The 21945-nt window shown below is 39.6% G+C and overlaps 1 protein-coding gene across 1 annotated transcript; it reads left to right on the top strand.

The window, feature by feature from the left end:
• Nucleotides 1-2040: 2040 nt before the first annotated feature.
• LOC149011018 (glutathione S-transferase omega-like 2) lies at nt 2041-10007 on the top strand. Its single transcript, XM_089162546.1, has 3 exons — nt 2041-2202; nt 2971-3028; nt 9909-10007. Exons 1-3 carry the CDS (start codon nt 2066-2068, stop codon nt 10005-10007), a joined length of 294 nt encoding a protein of 97 aa, XP_089018672.1. The 5' UTR covers nt 2041-2065.
• The last annotated feature ends 11938 nt before the right edge of the window (nt 10008-21945 follow it).

Genomic DNA, 21945 nt, shown 5'->3' with positions numbered 1-21945 from the left:
CATTGCCTATCCCGAGTATGTCGAACGGCTTCACGCCTCCGTCCTTCTTGTGTACTTCAAGAGGGTCCGGATGGTACCCCGATTTGATGAACTAAACCTCGAACAACTCCTTGGAGTTCCAACATCAACAATCTCTTTGCATATTTTTTAAATCAGCACCTGTTGCTGGAATTGGGGGTTGATCTGAACTTCCTTCTCCAAATGGAGTCGGTATGGTTCGTGGAGGATTCTCTGAAATTCCTTCTCGAACTTCCTCTGGAATCGGGATTTGTTGATCTGGAGAAGGGAGAACTTGTTCTTCAACACGCCCGTTTTCTATCTCCCTTTCTCTTCCACGAGTAATAACTTGATTGGAATTCGTCACCTGGTTAGTGGTACGTCTCGTCATGAATTTCTATGACATTTCCCACAGACGATGCCAATTTGTTGCATCTAGAACTTTCTCAAGAGCCGGATACTTGGATGACCACCTTAAGACTTCTACAGCCGGATAGGAATGACTGAGATGCCTGCACTCACAAAGAAAACAAGAACGCGCCGGCCAAGTTTTGGCCGGGGAACCGCCTCCGACGCCCAAGTTAGTCTAAGCAACAATAGAAGGCCTTGAGAGAGAGTTCTCAAGGCATAGTGAATAATGGTAAGATGAAAACTCCTTTTTTTCTCCTTGTAGGATGAGGGTTTATATAGAAGATACCTAAAGGCAGCATCTCCTCGCATTTCACATATTCAGTTGAAGAGTGGGTGAGATATCTTACGAATCACATTCCCTTCTTTGGCGGGCCTGATAGAGTCGTTATTCGCTTATTCATCTCCCCAATTCTCGGAACGGATATTTTGAGTAGTTATCTGTAACTAACCCTTTTGACTTGGTGTCTTCAACGTCACTATTGAAGGTCTTCTTACCCGAATGGTTGGGTATGTTCCTCCGTAGGGAGATCTCTGATCCTCCCGAAAGAAGGGAGCATGCTTTGCTCGAGCGAGGGTGTGTATCACTCCCGAGGGGCTCTCTAAACCCCCTGAGGGAGGGGACACACTTCCTTGAGTGAGGGTGTGTGTCTTTCCCGAGGGGCTTTCTGAACCCCCTGAGGGAGGGGAACACAGCTACCCGAGTGGGTGTGTGTGTCACTCTCGAGGGACCCCTCGGGCTATATGCTCTCCACAACTCTAGGTATGATTTTGTATTTAGGCACTAATGAGGAGGAAACAGGAAATTTCTTCAATAGGTTTTAATTTTTCATCGGTGAAATTGTTTTTTATTAAGCACATAATCAGTTTCTTATTGAGTTTGTGGAAGAAGAGAGTTAAACATGATGTTCACGGAGTTGGGTATTGCGTATAATTCTCAAAAATGCAATACCATAGGTCAACCAAATCAAAGAGCTCAAATAACTTGATATTCCGAAATGCATAAAAATTTTTTTTGTCAAACAGGCATGTTTTGAAAAGTTTTAGCTTCAGAATTTGACTTCCCTAATAGTGTTCTGTTCTGTTCTGTTTTGCTTTGATCTTTTTGCTATTTTGATGGATCTTTTTTTGGATCAGAAGCTTGAATAAGCTATCACAAGTACATAGGGGGTAATCTCTGTATTTCATTTTGAAAGCTTTTCTTTTCTAGTTATTTTAGAAGTTCTTTCATTGAGCACATTATCAGTTTCTTATTGGGTTTTGTGGAAGAAGAGAGCTAGACATGATGTTCACCGAGTTGGGTATTGCGTGTAATTCTCAAATATGCAATACTATGGGTCAGCCAGACCAAAGAGCTCAAATAACATGATGTATAGAAATGCATAATTTTTTTTGAAAGAGGCATGTTTAAAGAGTTTGAGCTTTAGAATTTGACTTGCCAAATAATGTTCTGTTCTGTTTCGCTTTGATATTTCTGCCATTTTAATGGATTGTCTTGTCTGGATCAGAAGCCTGAATAAGTTCTTGTAATCACAAGCATGTAGGTGGTCATTTCTGTATTTCATTTTGAAGCTTTTCTTTCTGGTTATTTTAAAAGTTTTTCCCTTAATCTGTCAAGTACTGAATGTTGCTAGTATTTATTGTTTAGATTACTCCTCAAATGGCTCGTTCAGCACTGCATGAGGTTTCTGAGACTGGTGCTTTTAACCGTAGTCCATCAACATTCCGCAATTTTATCTCAAAAGATCCATCCTCTCCGTTGCCTGCTGAATCTGGGAGATACCATCTTTACATATTGTTGGAATTTATTAATTTGATTAATAAATTAAATGCCCAAGGGCAATATTGGAAACTCACTATTAGGGCGGTTACAAAATAAGTTATATATTTTAGTAACCACCGCATTAGTGAGTAAGTAACGGAGTAATTCATTCGCACGAGCGAATCTCCTGAAAACGGCGGCTCCATCTCTCTCTCCCTCTCTCTTAGAATCGCAGGCTTAGATTTTCTTCTTTGCTAGTATTTGATCTTCATTCCATTAATCCACGGCATTTGGGTTGTGGATATTATTCCCTTTCCCTGTGATTGAGGAATCTCGCCGGTAAACCTTTGGTGGTGGAACGAGAACGTGGATCTAAACTTCCGCTGTGAATACTTCAAGTAAGGGAAAGCGAATTCAGGTAAGGAATTTTTTCCCCATCAATTAATTGAATTGAATTACTTTTGACGTATTACCTACATTGGCATCAGAGCCATTGGTTCCCACGTTTTTGTTCCTCCCCATTGTTTAATTTTATTGTATGGATCCAATGGGAGGATCAAGGGTTTAATACGAAACCCATGGGAGAATTGATAGGGTTTTTGGAAACCTTTAATTTTGATTCGGATCCAGTGGGAGGATCCTGTGAATTCTCCTAATGAAGATTTGCATGAATTGATAATCCATGATGATAATTTTTGTTAATAATTATTGTTGGATTTTTTTCATGTGTTTTTGGATGAATTTTTGTAAGAAAAAAAAAAAACGTGATTTTCCGTTTTTTTTGAAAAAAATTTTGTTCAAAGAAAAAAAAAATCGTTAAATGGGGAATTGACGTCTGTGTACCAGACGGATGCTGAGAAGGTGAGCCATCTCGGAATCCGTTTGGTCACGAAGCTGACGGACTCTCGGATGGTGCGCCATCTCGGAATCCGTTTGGTCACGAAGCCGTGAGACGGACTCTCGGATGGTGCGCCATCTCGGAATCTGTCCGGTCCGAAGCTGAGACGGACTCTCGGACGGTGCGCCGTCTCGGAATCCGTCTGGTCCTGAAAATGCGAAGGACTGTCCGTCTGGTGAGACGGCAGTCCATCTGGGCTGATGGACTCCAGACGGAGAGCCGTCTTGGAATCTGTCTCAGACGGATTGTCAGACGGTGATCCGTCTTAGAATCCGTCTGAGTTTTTTGTCCAATTTTGAATGTGTTTCTATTTATTGGACATCAATGGCTCACAATCTATGTGATGTTTGAGCATTAAGGGCCTAATGGGGCCTAGTGGGAGCTAATGAGGTAGAAGTGTTCTGTGTGAACCACCTCATAGCTTTAACATGATTGCATGTTTTATTTTAATAAAACTATTTTTTTATTTATGGGTCTATCAATCATGTTTCTTGCACAGAATGAAGTTAGTGTATAAGTCTATGTGGGTTTGCATGAGAATTTGATTGAATGTTTTTTAGCATCTCTTTTGGTTTAAGTGCTTATCCCATAGGTTGACTATGCTAGTGTGATTTTTGTTGCATGAGTTGTATTTTATGCTAGATTTATTGAACTCATTCTTGTATGTAATATCTCTAGAAAAATGGCTGCTACCAAGAGCATTGTTGCTGACCTCACTAAAGGAGATAAGCTGAATGAGAGGAATTATGACCTCGGCACCGAAAGGTGCAATATCTCTGGAAGAGCGAGGATATGCTAGAGACCATAAACCGGACCATGAACCCCCACGAGGAAGGTACCACTTGCACGACATCGCGGGGACCTTGATATATACAATGCTTGGAAGAGGAAAGACCGGGTAGCCAGGATTACAATCCTGAGCTCCATGAGGGATGACCTGATGCTTCGTTATGAGAAGCATAGGACTGCAAAGTCTTTGTGGGAGGCTGTGAAGTTCCAGTATGGAGGGACTTCCACCACAAGAGGCCGCCGGCTCGGACTCACTTTTGACGGTTATAAGATGCGCCAGGGTCACACCATGAGGCAGCATATAACCATCATGTCTAACATGATTAGTGAGTTGAGCGCATGTGGGCGCCAGAAGACTGATGAGGAGCAAGTCTCCGCAGTCATCAGGTCATTGCCAAAGACTTGGGAGCATATGAAGATCTTCTTGACTCATGCTGATGAGGTCAAGACTTTCGATCAAGCTGCCAAGCACCTTGAGCTTGATGAGGATCGGATGTTGGCCGATACCCCTCAAACTGATGTGTTTGCTGCTGAAGCTAGCACTAGTAAGAGTGCGGGCTTCAAGCGCAAGAGAGAGAAAGCTCAACCTCAGCGGTCCAAGCAAAGTAACCGGGGTGGGAACAAAAACAAGAGTGGGCCCAAGCGTTCAAGGGGGACTAGTCTTGGCAAGAAGAAATCAGCTTTGATTTGCTTCAAGTGCCGAAAGCTTTGGTCATTTTGCTCGTGATTGCACTTGAGCAAGAGGTATGTCTTGTGTGTTATACCTCATCTTGTTATGTAACAAGTTCTACTATGCTTGCTGAACTAAATCCTTTGTGGATTGTTGATTCGGTGCGACAGAACACATAACAAGGGAACGCTCGAGCTTCGTGGAATACCGTCGTATTCCAAGAGGAAGCAAAAGGATAACGATGGGGAACAGCTCAAGCGTGGAGGTTCATGGCATAGGCACATGCAAATTAGTTTTGCGAGGTGGCCGGACGTTGTTACTCCATGATGTCTTGTATGCTCCGGACATTCGGCGAAATCTTGTTTCTGTTATTTATCTTTTAAGACATGGTTTTAGAATTGTATTTGAAAACAATTCTTTGGTTTTGTATCTGGGTGATACGGTTTATGGTTATGGTTTTCTTGATAATGGTTTCATTGTATTGGATACAATTGATTATTCATTTAATTCTAGTAATGCTTTTGTTTGCCAAAATCTTGTGTGTATTGATTCTAATTTGTGGCATGCTAGACTAGGACATATTGGCTTAGATAGGATGAACAGGTTGGCAAGAGAAGGTCTCTTAGGCCAAGGTTCACTATCTCGATTTGCCAACTTTGTGAGTCATGTCTAGCGGGAAAAGCAACTAGAAAACCATTTAAAAAGGCTTTGAGAGCCTCTCTTCCTTTAGAACTTATCCATTCGGATGTGTGTGGACCCATGAATGTGCATACTAGAAAAGGACAGTCATATTTCATCACATTCATAGATGACTATACAAGGTATGGTCACATTTATCTAATTTCTCATAAGTCGAAGCTCTGGAATGTTTTAAGAAATTCATGAGCTTGGTTGAGAATCGATTAGATAAAAGGATTAAAACTCTTAGAACGGATAGAGGTAGAGAGTATCTCTCCGATATGTTCAAAGGGTTATGTGATGAAAAGGGGATATCTAGACAACTCACTATTCCGGGGACTCCACGGCAAAATGGGGTTCTTTGAGAGGAGGAATAGAACCTTGCTAGACATGGTGAGATCCATGATGGCGCAGGCAAATCTACCCATCTCTTATTGGGGAGATGCTTTCTTGACTGCGGCCTATATCCTCAACGAGTTCCAACCAAATCGGTTCCTTCCACACCATATGAGTTGTGGACCGGAAGGAAGCCAGATTTGAGTTACTTGCGCGCATGGGGATGTGCAGCATATGTTCACTCTACTTCTCACCAATATGGAAAGCTTGGACCCGGAGGAAGAAAGTGTATCTTTGTGAGATATTCCGAACCCTCAAAGGGCCATGTCTTCATTGGACTAGATGAGAGTGAGAGGAGAACGGAACTTGAGTCTAGGGATGCAACATTCTTGGAGAATGATTTTCCATCTCTTTCGGGAGTTAACAAAGAATCATCGGAATTCTTTGAGATACAAGATAGTGGTCTTGTCACTCCAAGGAATCGGATTCTGGATAATGAACCCGGGGTTCATCCGGAAGATCCTAGTGGGAGTGGGAGTGCAGATGTGATAGCTACCTTAGACGGTGAGCAATCGACATGCACTTGCGCCGTAGTAGGCGCGGGCTAGTTCCTCTTCGACGTTTCGACATAGAGGATGAAGCCTACATGGTAACTCCTGAAGAGATCGATTGTGAGATGATTTCAGTCGATGAGCATGAACCAAAGAGCGTGCAGGAAGCTCTTGCGGGGTCAAGCTCAAAGGAATGGTTAAAAGCAATAAAGGAAGAGTTGGAGTCGATGAAAGTTAATCATGTCCGGGACTTGGTTGACTTGCCGCCGAGCCGAAAGGCGATTGGGAACAAGTGGGTTCTCAAGATCAAAAGAAAGGCGGATGGATCTATTGAGAGATTCAAGGCTCGTTTAGTGGCTAAGGGCTACACCCAACGAGAGGGCGTTGATTATGAGGAAACTTTTTCCCTGTGGTTAGGTTTGCCTCAATTCGCCTCATACTAGCCATTGTTGCTCAGTTGGACTTGGAGCTTTATCAGATGGATGTAAAAACTGCTTTTCTCAATGGAGAACTTGAGGAAGAGATCTATATGGATCAACCTCAAGGCTTTGAAGCACATGGACTTGAGCGCAAAGTGTGCAAGCTTAAGAAGTCCATATATGGCTTAAAGCAAGCATCTAGACAGTGGAATGTGCGCTTCCACCAAGCTATGATGGAAAATGGTTTTTCCATGCTTGAGGAAGACCACCGTGTTTACACCAAGAGATCTGATAATAATTATGTCATTCACGACACTTTGTACGTAGATGACATACTTATGGCTAGCAATAGCAAGGAGCTATTGGAAACCATTCAGAAATGGTTGTCCTCCGTATTTGATATGAAGGACATGGGTGAAGCAAGCTATGTGCTTGGTGTCAAGATTGTCGAGAAATAGGCAAAAGAGATTCTTGGGTTTATCTCAAGAGACCTATATTGACAATGTCTTGACGAGATACCAAATGCACTGCCTGCAAACCAATTGATACTCCAGTGGAGAAGGGTTTGCATTTGAGCCTTGATATGGGTCCTAAGACTCCGGAGGAGAAAACCAAGATGGAAAGAGTTCCATATTCCGGTGCGGTGGGTAGCCTTATGTACGCTATGATGTGTACTAGGCCGGATATTTGTTATGCGGTGGGTTTGGTTAGTCGATACCAATCAAACCCGGGCATAGAGCACTGGAAAGCGATCAAGAGGATATTGAGATATCTCGGAGGAACGAGTAACTACATGTTGTGTTACCAAGGATCGGATTTGCGGTTAGTTGGCTATAGTGATGCCGGTGGGCTGGAGACATCAATGAGCGCAAATCAACCTCCTGGATATGCTTTCTTGCTGAATGGCGGGGCCATTTCGTGGTGTAGCAAGAAGCGAGGCTTGTATATCCCTCTCGACCATGGAAGCGAGTATGTGGCATGCTCCGCTGCGGTTCAAGAGGCTGTTTGGTTGAGGAGATTCCTTCGACATCTTGGGATTGTGATGACATCCAAAGAGGCTGCCCTTGTCTCTCTTGTGATAGTACGGCAGCTCTTAGCTATGTCAAGGGCCCCAAGTATCATGGGAAGACCAAACATATACAATTGAGATATCACTTTGTTAGAGACATTACATCAAGAAAGAAAGTTGTACTTAAGCACATATCTACTAGTTTGATGGTAGCTGACCCTCTTACCAAACCTATAGCCAAGGATGTTTTTATTTCTCATGTAAAATCCTTGGGCTTGCGTAGATTGTGACTTATTTTTGTCTTGAGACTTTCTTATTAATGAATAATATGAGTTCATTCCAGAATTTTTATTATTCACTTTTCGTGTGATTGTGTTTCTTCTAGCATAAAACAACATATGTCAATAGGCAAGAGAATGGCTCACTCACACGAGCATTCGCCTGCGGCGCCTTGGAGGCGAGCGAGAGATGAGACGGATTGTGAATGACTTTGTGTAGGTCAATTCATAATCATGATGTCGCCTTGATTTGGAATCAAGATGAGTTTCTCTATTGTGAAGAGAATCGACATGAATGTTCCCACTATTCATGTTGCCTATATGAGCCAGTGCGAGTACTTTATGTGGCGCTAGGGTGGCGACAATAAAGTAACTCGGGTTAGGCGCAAGAGGTTGTGATCTGGACTAAGACCCGTATGGTGTTGAGATGGACATACGTTCTATTGTATATAGAATGCTCCACCATAGCACATATATCATACTATGTGTGCTTAGCGATCATTGGAAATAAGAGGATGGATCCCTGCTCCTCTCATTGTGTGAGTCCTGGACCTTATGGTCCATTAGTGTTCTTAGTGACTTTCGACGACATCATGAAACGAAGGGTTGATGTGGCTACTTTGGGGTGTTACCTACGGTCATGATAGATTCGACCTAAAGGGGCACTACCGGGAAAGGAGTCAATCCTGAGTGTAGTGATGGTGCAGGGCGAAAGGAAAGGTTTGATTCAACTGCACCCTAAAAAATGTTCTTTGGCGCCAGTTGTATGTGTTACGAGTAGTGAACATTTTAAGGACAAGAAGGTGATCTCTCGGAGGGATCGAGATACCTTTAGTCCGGTGAGTTTGAATAAACCTAGGACACTTGTGTTATACTAATGCTTATTTGATTTGTTTCTATGAGTGATGTGCCATTCGGCCTGCGGGAAGGTTTCTAGTTTGGGGCTCACGTGTGCAGGTATATCACCGGTCGCACAACCCATTTTGCCAGTATGACTTGTGGATATTAGTGTCTGGGACACAGGTGGTCTATGTATCTGGGATACATAGTGAAGAGATCAATATATATGTATATCGGGATATGCATGTGTGTGCAGGACACAAGAGGTCTATGTATACTGGGATACATAGCGGAGAGATTGAATGTGTATATATGGGATATACAAGTGTGTCTGGGACACATTGAAAGATTAACACTTGCCCTTGTGCAAGTGGGAGCTGTTGGAATTTATTAATTTGATTAATAAATTAAATGCCCAAAGGGCAATATTGGAAACTCACTATTAGGGCGGTTACAAAATAAGTTATATATTTTAGTAACCACCGCATTAGTGAGTAAGTAATGAGTAATTCATTCGCACGAGCGAATCTACGAAAAACGGCGGCTCCATCTCTCTCTCCCTCTCTCTTAGAATCGCAGGCTTAGATTTTCTTCTTTGCTAGTATTTGATCTTCATTCCATTAATCCACGGCATTTGGGTTGTGGATATTATTCCCTTTCCCTGTGATTGAGGAATCTCGCCGGTAAACCTTTGGTGGTGGAGCGAGAACGTGGATCTAAACTTCCATTTGTGAATACTTCAAGTAAGGGAAAGCGAATTCGAGTAAGGAATTTTTTCCCCATCAATTAATTGAATTGAATTACTTTTGACGTATTACCTACACATATCATATGGGTGGCCGGGGGGCCCCATTTTGGGTTGGTTAAAAAAAATAAGGGGGGGGGGGGGCCCGCGGTGGCGGGGGGGGGCCTCCTTCTTAATTTTTTTTTTGGTTGTGTTTTTTTTTTTTTTTTTTTTTTTTTCTTTTCTTTTTTCTCCTCCCTTTGTTTGGTGTGGGCCCAAAAGCCGAGGGGGGGGGGGGGGGGGGGGTGGTTGTTTGTTTGGGTGGGGTGTGTTTTTTTCCTTGGTGGGGGGGGGGGGGGGGGGTGGGGCCGGGCCCGTGGGTGGAAGGAAAGAAGTGGGGGGGGTATGAGCTTGCTAGTACAAAGTACAAACTATTCTGGCAAACACACTGTTCCTGTATGTATTACCCTTCGTTATTTTCTTTTGATGGTTTAGCTTCTTTACTTCAATTGAAATTGTTCCATTAATATGATTTAACTGTCTGAACAGGTTTTGTGGGATAAGAAATTGAAAACAATTGTTAGCAATGAGAGTTCTGAGATAATACGTATGTTGAATACTGAATTCAATGGTATAGCAGAGCATTGATGAGATCAATGAGTGGGTCTATGATGGGATAAACAACGGTGTCTATGTCACATCCTCTCAACCAGTACTCTAACTGGCATACCCGAGAGTGTGATCCACAGCCCCGAAGATCAAGTAATGAGGAAATCATCCTCCCACATATATAATAACATAATCGTTGTTATTTTGCAAATGGGATGTGTTCGGGCTTGGTGTTCCAAAATCGTTGTGCTCAAACCAAAACCAAAACCACCACATACCGCCCTGTCCTTGATGATTCTTATTTGAGTTTTCTTCAAGGCACCCACTTTAGTTGGGCTAAAACTCTTGACTGCCTACTTAAGTGGAAAATATTTTAAATTGGTCATTTTATGTTTTTTGTAAAATTACAAGTTGCCCACTTAACTTGGAAAATGAAATGAATAGGAAGGATTCCTGATTTCATTGCAGATAATTCTGACAAGTCAACCTAGCACTTTCTGTCAGGTGTTGTCAACCACATGAAGACAAAAGTGGAATAAAAACTCTGCCTTTTTTTTCTCTCCTGCTGGTGTGGAATCAGCCGAACGCCTTCTTTGGAACAATTGTTCCATCATTGGAAAATTAGAGTTGACTTCCATCTTTGTATTTCGAGATTGTTGAAGTGGAATAAGGTTCTGCTTGGATGGTGCTCCATTAGTTGTAATGGTTCAGTCAAAGGCGAGTTCCGTGGGTACTGCGTTCTTTCCACAGATGAGGCTGGTGTCGTGTTGTTTGCAATCGGTGGTGGTTGCATGGAGTCCAATATCTTGGTTATGGAACTCACCGCCATTCACAGAGGCTTGGCCGCTGCTACAAAGCACACCATTCCTATGGTTCAAATCCATTCTGATTCGTAGGGTACTATTGCAATGATTATGGGGAAAATACAATGCTCCTTGGTATGCTGTAGAAATTGTATGTGACATTCATGATGTGGCCAAACAATTTCGCCAATGTGTCTTCCACTATGTGGTGTGTGAGCTCAATGCGGGAGCCAATTATTCGGTTGAGTTACAGTCATCTGTTAATACTTTGTTTTTCCTTCTTGGGTCTTTATCTTGTCAAATTGTAGAGGAAAATGCCAACGGTAGGACCTATTTAAGATTGTAATTTTGTTTTCTTTTCCTAATACAAGCTACTTTTTTCCCAAAAAAAAAATTGTAACTATGGGTAACTTGTAATTTTCCGAAAATCATAAAGTGACTAATTTAAAATATTTCTCACTAAAGTGGGTAGTCAAATGTTTAAGCCCAACTTAGTAGATGTTCTTAAAAACACTCTTCTTATTTTGACTCCATTAAGGGTAGACTAACACTGCAAGATGTGGATCGGCTCCTTGCCTAGTTTTTGTGGAATCTTAAACCAAAAATATTGGGATATTGTATCTAAAGAAGTGATCCAGGTTGTGCAAGCTTTGCTTGAGAGAAGAGTCTTTTTAACCATTATCAAATTTTCAATGCCTTTATACCCAAAAAAGAGATGCCTAAAGTCTATTGAAGATTATAGACCTATCAACTAGTGTACATGATGTATAGTATTTCAATTATGTGTCTTCTACATGATTTATGCTCTTTCACGAATATTTCTTAGTTTTCTTTTCTCCATATTCTTCCCTTAAGATGTGGGGATAATGTCTAATAAAAACTAACTGAGACTTAAGGTGTTAGAAATAAGGGGTTTTGACTGATAAATTATGTAACTCTCAGGGATGGTGCTGAAAATTTTATTCCTTTTTTTTTTTTTTTTTTTTTTTTTTTGATAAATAAATGAACAATTAATCAATGAATAAAATAACAAATTTTGGTACATTTTCACCCCATTGGCCTATAAGCTGTATAATATACATGGAACATAAGATTCTATTGTTAGAGCATAGCTCGTGCATTGAAACTCAATATGCCACATAATGGTCTTCCACCTACTACGAGAGAAATTTCACACATATTGATATTCCTTTGCACATTCTTTTGGCATTAGCACAAGAATCACAGTTTCACAGGAAAGAAAAAAAATTCTCCTTTCTGTCACAAATTTTCATTTTCATATGTATTAGTTTCCAGCACCACCAAGACTAGGCCCCGATGATAATCGACCAAGCCAACAATCCATACTTGATTTGGCCTTCTCATATACTGAAGGATATTTCATGAGTTGGTTCCCACTTGCAAAATCATCTGATAACAACCTTGTCGCCTCAACACCACCTTGACTTAATACAACAACAAAGATAAGGAAGACAAAAACAATAATTACAATTCGCCGGAATTCCATCTCTGAATTTATCCTGGTTGATGCTGAGGGAAGATCTATGAAACCAAGAAGAAAAAAAAATACTAAGATGAGGATTGTATTTCTGTCGTGGTGGTATTGTTGTTCTTGTTGTTGTTGCCGTGTATATATATAGAGTTTGGAGTTTGCCTAAGTCCATGATGATATCACTGATTTCGTTGTTTGAATCGGTATTGAATATTGACCAGTAACTTCCATTATTTGAAATGGTGTTAGAAGTATAAAATATTTAAGATTGAACTTGGAACCAGTAATTGATTAGATCAGCAATTTCTAACGGTTGACCTATAAATTGGAGCTATCTTTTCCTTGTTCCACAAGCAAAATACTCTTTTGACCCTTTCGTGAAATTAAAATGCTACTTTAAAGAATTGGACTCAAGCTTGACCATCAAGTAACACTGTCTGAAATTTCTACCTCGATAGATAGGGGATTGTGCTTCTATTATATTCATCCATCACACATTTAAGAGGAATATTCACTTCTGAGTGTTGATCACGCAAATTTGGGAATGCCCAGTTTAGAAACTCTGGTAAAGATCTATATTTTTTGGATTCGAAGTTCATCCAATTCAGTACGTGTACCAACATCTCCACTACATCCTCAGGATAGCTTGTTTATCTAATTTAAATATACAATAGGACTTCACCTCTAGACAAAAAGAGATTCTAATTTTTGACCTTATGCTATGACACATCAATCATTTGCCAAATCAGCCACTCCCTTGAGTTTCAGTTTCTGATCTTTTGAAACAATGATTCGTTCGGTTGGTTCTCCGAGCCCTTGAAAATCAGGAACCCACTAATGGTATGATGTAAAGGCCCAAATTAAGAGCTTAATTAATTGGGATTTATAATCCCTTTAGGGCTTGAATTTTCACATGATCCGAGATTTCAGATCTCGATTCAGCGAGAATTATACCCGTTTGGTTGTAAAAATCTCTAGATTCATGAAATCTAGAGATTCACCTTTTGACACTAAAAACGTGAATCTGTAGATTTATGGGTAAGAGGTGAAAACCAGAGATTTCAAAAAAAACTATACATTTGCACATTCACAAAAATCACGCCGATCATATAGTTTTTTTAGGATGAATCCACAGATTTCATTCCACAACCAAACATCTAATTTTCAAAATTATAACTACATAGATTTGAAATCTATAGATTTGAAATCTCCAGACTCATGTAACCAAACATGCCCTTATTGAATTTTCAATATGAGTATGATCTCATTCCATTATCTGTAGAAGATGAAAAATCAAATTCTCTATTCCCACTCTACGCCTTAGCCTATTCCTCTTATTTGTCAATAACTTGCACAGCTTGCTAATTTTCTAAAGTTGGCCCCTCCATCCGTAAAATTTTCTAGAGTACGTTACCTATTCCTCCTGTATTCTCTCCTAATTGGTGGATGAGAGGGCTATAATCTGTAATTACAGCCTCCTTATGTTTACTCTGGACTGTAGTTCATTCCTTGGCTTACCTACATCGGCGCCATATGAATTCGGGTTTATCCAACTTATTTATGCCCTTTGATTTGGTCTATTCATTTATATTTATTGTGAACAAAATATTACATAAAAAAACTCAAACATATTTTAGGGACAACTGACAAGCAGGACAGAGCAAAAGACTTAACATGGGGAGGGGATTACCAAATTTGTATTTAAAAAGAAAAACTATTAGATACTTATCAAAATAAGAACAAATAAAAAATCACAAATAGGACATTATAATCATTATCTTTACTATTAAAAATTTTTAGTGTCTGATATTCATCCAGGTCAGTTTGCACATACTTGGATTACAGAATCCGGATCTTCTCCCCGTCAAGGGAGCCTTAGATGCTCTTGACCACAAAAGGGTCCCATGGTGAACCTTTTTTATTTTGACCAAAAGCTCTTTCACCGTGGGCCCCGGGGGGGGGGGCCCCCCCCCCCCCAAAGTATGGGTCTTACTACTCTACCATTAAAATTTTTCTTGAGAGGAGGGGGCAGGGAGAGGGAGTAAGTGCTTGTATTTCAGAGATGAAAAGTGAGTAAGAAGGGTCTCTTTAAAAAAATTCAAAAAAATTAAGAAATTAAAAATATATATATATAAAAGGTTGGGGGGTGGAGATTTATTATTTTTTTATTGGGGTTGGGGGTTGTGGAATGGCCTCTCTGAGTGTAATTCTTAATTCTATCTGTTTGGTGAAATTCGTGTGTGGAATATTTGAGAAGAAGTTTGGAATCATGTCCTAATGAAATTTGCCTCCAAGTGCTAAGACTAAATTACAGCCCTAGGTTGGTGAAATGTTTTTGTTGCCTTCACGTGTTATATTCTTGGTTCAACGTAACTTGCAAACCAAGCTTAGCGGAAACCAATTTCATATAGTCAAAAATCATTTTTGTCTTTTGTAGGATTTCAAATAATCAAAGTCAACAATTTTATTTGAATTGAATGCAACAAGTAGAGAAACTTTGACAAACTCCAAAAGCCGATCACTTTAAATACCCACAACATCACCACCAGCACCACAACTGCTTCCACATTTGCAAAGCTTATCAAGTATTCAATAGTATCTGTCATCTAAACTTTTCCGGCAGCAGCAACAAATCTGAGATAATTTCTGAAGATGGGTTTCCAGCGAAGAGTTACCTTCATTTTGGTTCTTGTCTTTGTTGTTCTACTTAGTAAAGATGGTGTTGAAGCGATGAGGATATTGGCTCAAGATTTTACAAGTTCAAATCATATGATGAGATACCCTTCAATGTATGAGAGTGCCAAATCGAGTATGGGTTGTTTGCTAGCTCGATTGTCGTCAGGGCCGAGTCCTCCTGGTGCAGGGAACTAGTACAGAAAATATATTTAACACGCCATTGGGTTTGGCAATTCATCAGAAGGGAATGCATGATGAAACATCATTAGCAAAGTATGTGAAGAGAGACACCCCCCCCCCCCCCTCAATTTGTTTTATATGTATGGACTGTGGGGATGTAGAAAAATTGTACATGGAGATCAAGCAGATTGTAAATTTATGGTAGTTGTAAATAAAGTTTTTGTCTTATTAATACTGAGATTCTAAAAGAAAAAAAAAATTCCCACACGCCGATCATCTCAAAGTATGCCCCAAACTCTAGCATTACTCGGAGTAGTCTCTAGTAAGTTTCCATGGATGTTTAATTTATGCCACCGTCTATGAGGTTTTTGCCAAAAAAAAAAAAAAATTTGTTTATCTTGCATTGAGATTTTCTCATATATTCTATTGGTCTTGCATTAGCAAGAGACCCATGTTTCTTTTATAAATAAATAAATAAAAGGTAAAAAAAAAATTTCTCATAATAAATTTGCATTTCATAAATTTTTTTTTAATGAATAAACAAGAAAACATGAAAAAAAAAAAAAAAAAAAATCCAGCATTTCATAATTAATTTCAAGCAACATCAAGACTTGGAACGGATGAAATTGACCAAGCCAACAATCCATTAATTGATGGATGTTTCATAAAATGATTCACACTAGGATGCAAAATCTTTTGACAGTTAACATTTTTGTTTTAACATCAACTTAACTTATTATAGCAACTAAGACAAGAAAAATATGATTGCCATTCGCCAAAAATTTTATCAATGGGAATATCATAGGTTGTTGATCAGGAAAAGAACTATGAAACCAAGAAGAGATTCATAAAATGAGAATTCCACTCCTTTTCTGATGTTGTCCATGATTTTGTTCATTGGATTCGTATTGAATAATGACCGATAACTTTCATTATTTGAAATTATTATTCTTATTTTAAATTTTGAAAATTTTAGTGGCTACACTCAAAAACCAGATATATCCTCCCGTTGTTTCATTCCTACAGGGGACTCTCATATTTGACAAATGGACTTGATACCAATCAAATTGTCAACCAGACATGAAATTGACAAGGCCTTCTTTACTAGGGAAGCAACAATGTAATTCCTAGTTTTCTTGAATTTAAATAAAAAACAAATTACTTGACTCAAGTCTTGAAGCATGACTAGTTTCGCACATTTTGAGTACATTCTTAAGGTAATTTTTTAAATATAATTTAAATATATGGAAGCGAGTTGGGATTTATTTATTTATTTATTTAAGGCTCATTCATACCATCTCACGTGCACCTTGATTACATCCTTAAGGGATAACTTTTACATATAATTTAAATATAAAATGAAGTTTTGCCCTTGACCCGAAGGGAATGCATGCCAATTGAGCAATGACACCTAATAGGTTAACAACCAAGATTTATTTCTATCAGCAATTTGCATGATGTTCCTTTAACCACTGCTTATATAACCTTAATTAAAGAACTAATCCAAAGAATGAACAAATGGTTTTTATTTTCATGGTATTTAAATGAACGAATATATTAATGAATGGAATAACAAATTTTGATACAATTTGCCCCCAATGACTTATAATCTTTAGAGGTATATAATAAATGGGAAGAAACAATCTATATATGCTAGAGTATAGCTCTTCCACCCAAACTCAATATGGCACAAAATGATTGCTCCAGCTTTTCCACCCAAACTCAATATTGTAAGATTAAATCTAGCTAGGATCACATAGATCGATAAAAACACCTTAGTAAAATAATAATACAAGATGATGAAACATACCTTCTGTTGCTTCAAAATCGGTCAACTCTGGTTCAACCATGGAGCATCTCAAACCTCAGCCCTTTAGATCAAAAGAAACTCATGAGAGTAGGCTGACTATATGGATGGGAAGCTGCCTCCGATGGAAAATCAGATTTTGGATAACACAATTCCTCATAGTTAGAAATAAATGCTCGAAGAGGTTCAACACTCTTGGGTAGATGCCGGAGTTAGTGTTGGATTAACTGGGTTTTTTTCTTATCTTAGTGTCGTTCAGTTTGGCTTAGCTTGGCTTAGCTTTTTCTTACCAGAAGAAGGTATAAATGACCGTTCTTATACCAGAAGAAGGTTCCATGGAGAAGATGGATGATAGCCATTGGATGCCTTGATCCGATTCCAAGGGGAGAACCAAGGCAAAGGTTTTGTTTGCTTCGGCTTGAAGCAACTGGATTCAAATGCTCCCTAAGGATCTTGAAAATATATTTGACTTCTTGACATATTTCGCTCTAATCCCCCATAAAACGACTGTAAGAAATTCTTGGAAGAATTTTGGCCTGCTAGCTTATCCTTGATAAGCACAGATCATTAAATGCATAGGTACAATGCATTGAATGCAGAATTTAATGCATTAGCAACTTTATAAGGATATCTTCTTATCCGAATAGGATCTTGCCAAAGAGTAATGGAGGGGAGATTTTTCTAACAATGTGTCGAGAACAATTTTGAGTGCACTAGGGGCCATTGTGAAACCCGGCCCTAACCTTGACCCCGATACTCTTTTGTCTGTAGGTCCGAAGACCCGAAGTAGAAGTGATAGTTAGCTATGGGCCATATCAGTAGAAGATATAGCGTTCAACTCCGAACCTATGGAGATTGAAGATGATACCCCATACTTGAAAACAATGTTGGATATAGAAAAGAGACTACGCCTTGATGAAGAGAAGATTGGTTGATGACCATAGAGCTTGGTGGGATATGATTTAAAGCCATTTTTCCATGCTAGGTAAGTTATAGAGTATGTGTTTATAGTTTCGTTTGATTCCGAGTAGTGGAAGGTCCTCAAATCCCTGTCTTTGGCCTTGATGTTTGCCTGGGTCGACTGCTTGGGTCAACTGGGCCAGGCTACCCAGCCAATCGACCCAAAGATGCTGAACTCGAGCATAATCTTCTATTTAGGTTATGTTGCTATATATACCCCATGACTTCGTGATTTTAGTATCCCTAGCCTCCAAAACACTTAGAGAACGAATGGAAACCATCTCCAAGCCTCCAAAAGTGTAGAAGAAGATCTAATCTTGCAAACTTGCTAGTTCTCTCTATTGTTCTTCAATCAAAGGTTAGTATTCAATCTTTTGTATTCTTGATTCATTCTTTCCATGATAACTCTAATCTCTGAACTGAGATTATGATGAAGATGCTGCAACCTTGTAGTCATATCTTTACAATCTCTTTTCATTCTCTTATGCCATGATCATTTTATTCATTCTTAATATGATTTTATGATTTCTTCTTAAACTATGATCATATTCTTATTTTGATTTATTCTAGCATTGTAGATGCCTCTCCATGATTATTCATACCTCTGATTTATTGTGTTCTTGTACTAGAATGAGATCTTATCATCTCTAGTTCATCTCTTTCGTTCATAGCATGTTTCCAATGAAAACCATGATTTTTACCAAAATAGAAACTATGATTTCAAATTAGTAAGTAATGGTTTTAATGGTTGTTTGTTGTCTAAAATATGATTTTTAGTCTTAGACTACTGTGTTAGACATTCTCTCCATGTTTCGTCGCATTCCAGATTGTGTAGCATAGGTTTCGGATCAAGATTCTCTTTTTGGATTCGGATTTGCTCTTGGGCAGACTGCCTAGGTCGACTGACTCAGTCACCCAGCCAATCAACCCGCAAGAACAGAACTGGATTTCTTCGTCCGTTTCGATTCGATTGATACTTATTCTTTTAGGACTACTTCCTAATGATTGTGTGATGCTATTCTAGGGTTTATTTGCTAACTTTGGATTCATCCTCTTGTCCGTCTGGAATATATTCAAATCTATTTAAGGTAAGGACAGTTGTTACCATATTAACATAGATTGCATAGATTTAGTTTCTAATTTGGGAACTACTTAGATTTGCTACTGTTTTGTTAGTTTCTATTATGATATGAATGCTGTAAGTACAGTAGGAACTTATTTCCTTAATTACTTTATGTGCTTGGATCATGTATGAATACTAATTCATGTATGTTGTTTATTTATTTAATCTTGTCTTATTATACTCTTTCATATGATGAGATATCTGTCATGGATGATATGGCTGAAATATGATTGTGATTGTTTAGGTATGATTTGAGATTGGGGAATGTCCTTTTGACATTTCTGTCCTTGGACTTCATTGGGGATAGTATGGGATATTTCCAATGTTGCCCTTTGACACTTTCCCGGACTATTGGTTTTCATACCTAGGACTTGTCTAGCAGTGTTTGGCTAGAATATTCCCTGTTATATCAGACCCGATTCGGAAGGGTATTGAGACCGAATGACTCGTGGTAGCAATGGTGATTTATGGGCACTCAAGACCGGTAACCAACCCGTGAGGGGGCATGAATCACATTGTGGGGGCCATTTATGGGTAGAGTTGCATATGGATAGACTTGGGCTCATGGGCGTTCAAGACCAGTAACCAACCCGTGAGAAGACATGAGAGCTTCCTGTTTACTATATGTGGATGACCTATAGGATTGATGAGTCCATAGTTTGGGACTATGCTGACTCTAGTGTGAAGGATACCGGAAAGGATCACCAGGGGCGAGGAATGGACGTATCTTGATCTGAGTTGATGTAACTAAGTAGAAGACTTGCATTGGGCTAGGCTTTACCCTGGCATGCGCCAATACTTAGACCAATGGTGATGTGACCTAAACCCCTAACCAAGGAATGTCCAAGAGGGATGCAAGACCCAACTACCATCGGCAGACCCAAGATGCCAAGATGGCTGAGGGGGAGTGATTGACCTTCCTAAAGAAGTATGGTGCTATGACTTAAAGCATGTCTACCTATAGAGACCAGCATACATAGAGTTAGACTCATACATGCATTGTCTGTCTCATATCATATCACATTATGCTTTGTTTATGCGATCATGTTATTTATGCTATTATGGAATTACTTGCCTTACTGGGTTTCTTTTGAAACTCACTCCTTTTGTACAACATCTTTTGTTAGACTATTCTACAGGCCTTGATGATTATGAAGCGCAATATGAAGAAGTGCAAGATGAAGAAGCGTACCATACGCAAGGTGTTGGCAACTATGAAGATTACATTGAGGATTCCTCGAGTGGTCTCACTTGTTACCAAGATTAGCCCTACTGTGGAGTGGGAGCGTTTGAGCGTGATTGATGAAGTCTATGTCTATGAAGACGTTCTTTACAAATTAGAATAGACTTTAGCTTAGTTAGATTATAACTTTCTTTCTTGTCTTTAGAACCAGTTGTAATCTCTTTTGACTCTCGATCTACATTCCGATGTACTCGTGGAGTGAGATTCCGCCTCACTCTACATTTGATTTTATATATCTATTGGTATCATTTCCGCACTCTAATGATTATCTCGTTACTTTACTTTGATTCATTTGAATAATATTGTTAACCTTGATTTAGTCTCGTTCTTGATTATATTGTTGTGAATGTGGGAGGTTGATTTTACTAAATACTGGATCTTGTGGACTGTGGATCACACAATCGGGTATGCCAGATAGGGTACTGGCTGGGTGGATGTGACTGAGTGGTATCAGAGCCCACAGTTCCAAGTAAAATCCTAACCACAGAAACAATGATAGAACATTCTTGAGTCATAAATCCAGAAGTGACTCAAGTATTCTTAGAATTGAATAATAGGACACTTGAATTGGAAACTTAAAAGTGAAGAATAATATACTCTGAATAATACACAATAAGTCTGATTTAACAAACATCACATAATGCAACAAAAGAAAATACATAATACACAATAAGATGGAGAAACCAAAGTGAACTTCATTAATTTTAGGAAAGTTCTACAACAAGTTACATTTGAGAAACATAAAAGGAAATCCTAGTACAATCTATCTAGACTACTGTCTCTGCTCTCTCAGTACTCTAACATCCTCTACAACCTGAGTAAACTTTGACTCCATCCTCTCCTGTCTCGCCTCTATCCTCCCTAAGATGGAAGTCATAGAGCGCATCTATGCACACAGCTCTGCAGTTCTCGGAACTGTTAGTGAAGGACCTCCGGTCTCAAAATGTGATGATGTGGGAATCTCCTGATGACCCTGATGACCCTGATCTGCCTCACGCATCTCAATGTCATCTCCTGCCTGGTCATCTGTATCTGGACTAGCATCGTGGTCACCACCATCCGACTCATCATCATCCTCCTCTGTCTCAAGACCATCCTCATCATCTGACCTCTCAGTCTGAGTAATATGCATATGATGAATAGTCCTCCTCCCGATGTCATAGCCCAACAATCATGTCTACATCAGTGTATCCTCTAGCCTCACTCCGAAATGCCGGAAGATAAGTGTGAGTAGACATCCGAAGCAAAGGTTCTGTACGCCTGGAGACATCACAACCTCTAGCATGACATTCTGGATGATGAAGGAAAGATCAATCTCGAAACCCCGGTATATGCGGTAAATCAATAGAGCATCCATCACTGATACTCTCTCATGATGCCCTGCCTTCAGGATGATGTTGCGACCCACAATGCGACCGATGATTCTAGCTGAATAATTCATCTGTGCACTAGTCCGTGGTGTATAGCACCCATCATCTCTCCAAAGTGTGATGCAAACCTCATGCAGCTCATGTGGTGGTAGAAAAACATCTATCTTTGCCCCAGTCGGTATCCATACACACTCATGAGGGTAGTATGGTACCCAGAAGATCTCTACTAGTGTACTAGTAGAAAATCGAATCCGTGTCTCTCGAACTCGACTCTCTAGGATCAACTTAAATGGACCTCACCTCCGACCCTCCTCGACTGATGT

This window comes from Hakea prostrata, chromosome 7 (genome assembly GCF_041222555.1).
Source record: "Hakea prostrata isolate BN-2017 chromosome 7, UWA_Hpros_2, whole genome shotgun sequence".
NCBI classification, from domain to species: Eukaryota; Viridiplantae; Streptophyta; class Magnoliopsida; order Proteales; family Proteaceae; genus Hakea; species Hakea prostrata.
Note: the sequence above shows the minus strand (reverse complement) of the source record. Positions and strands in the feature narration are given on the sequence as shown.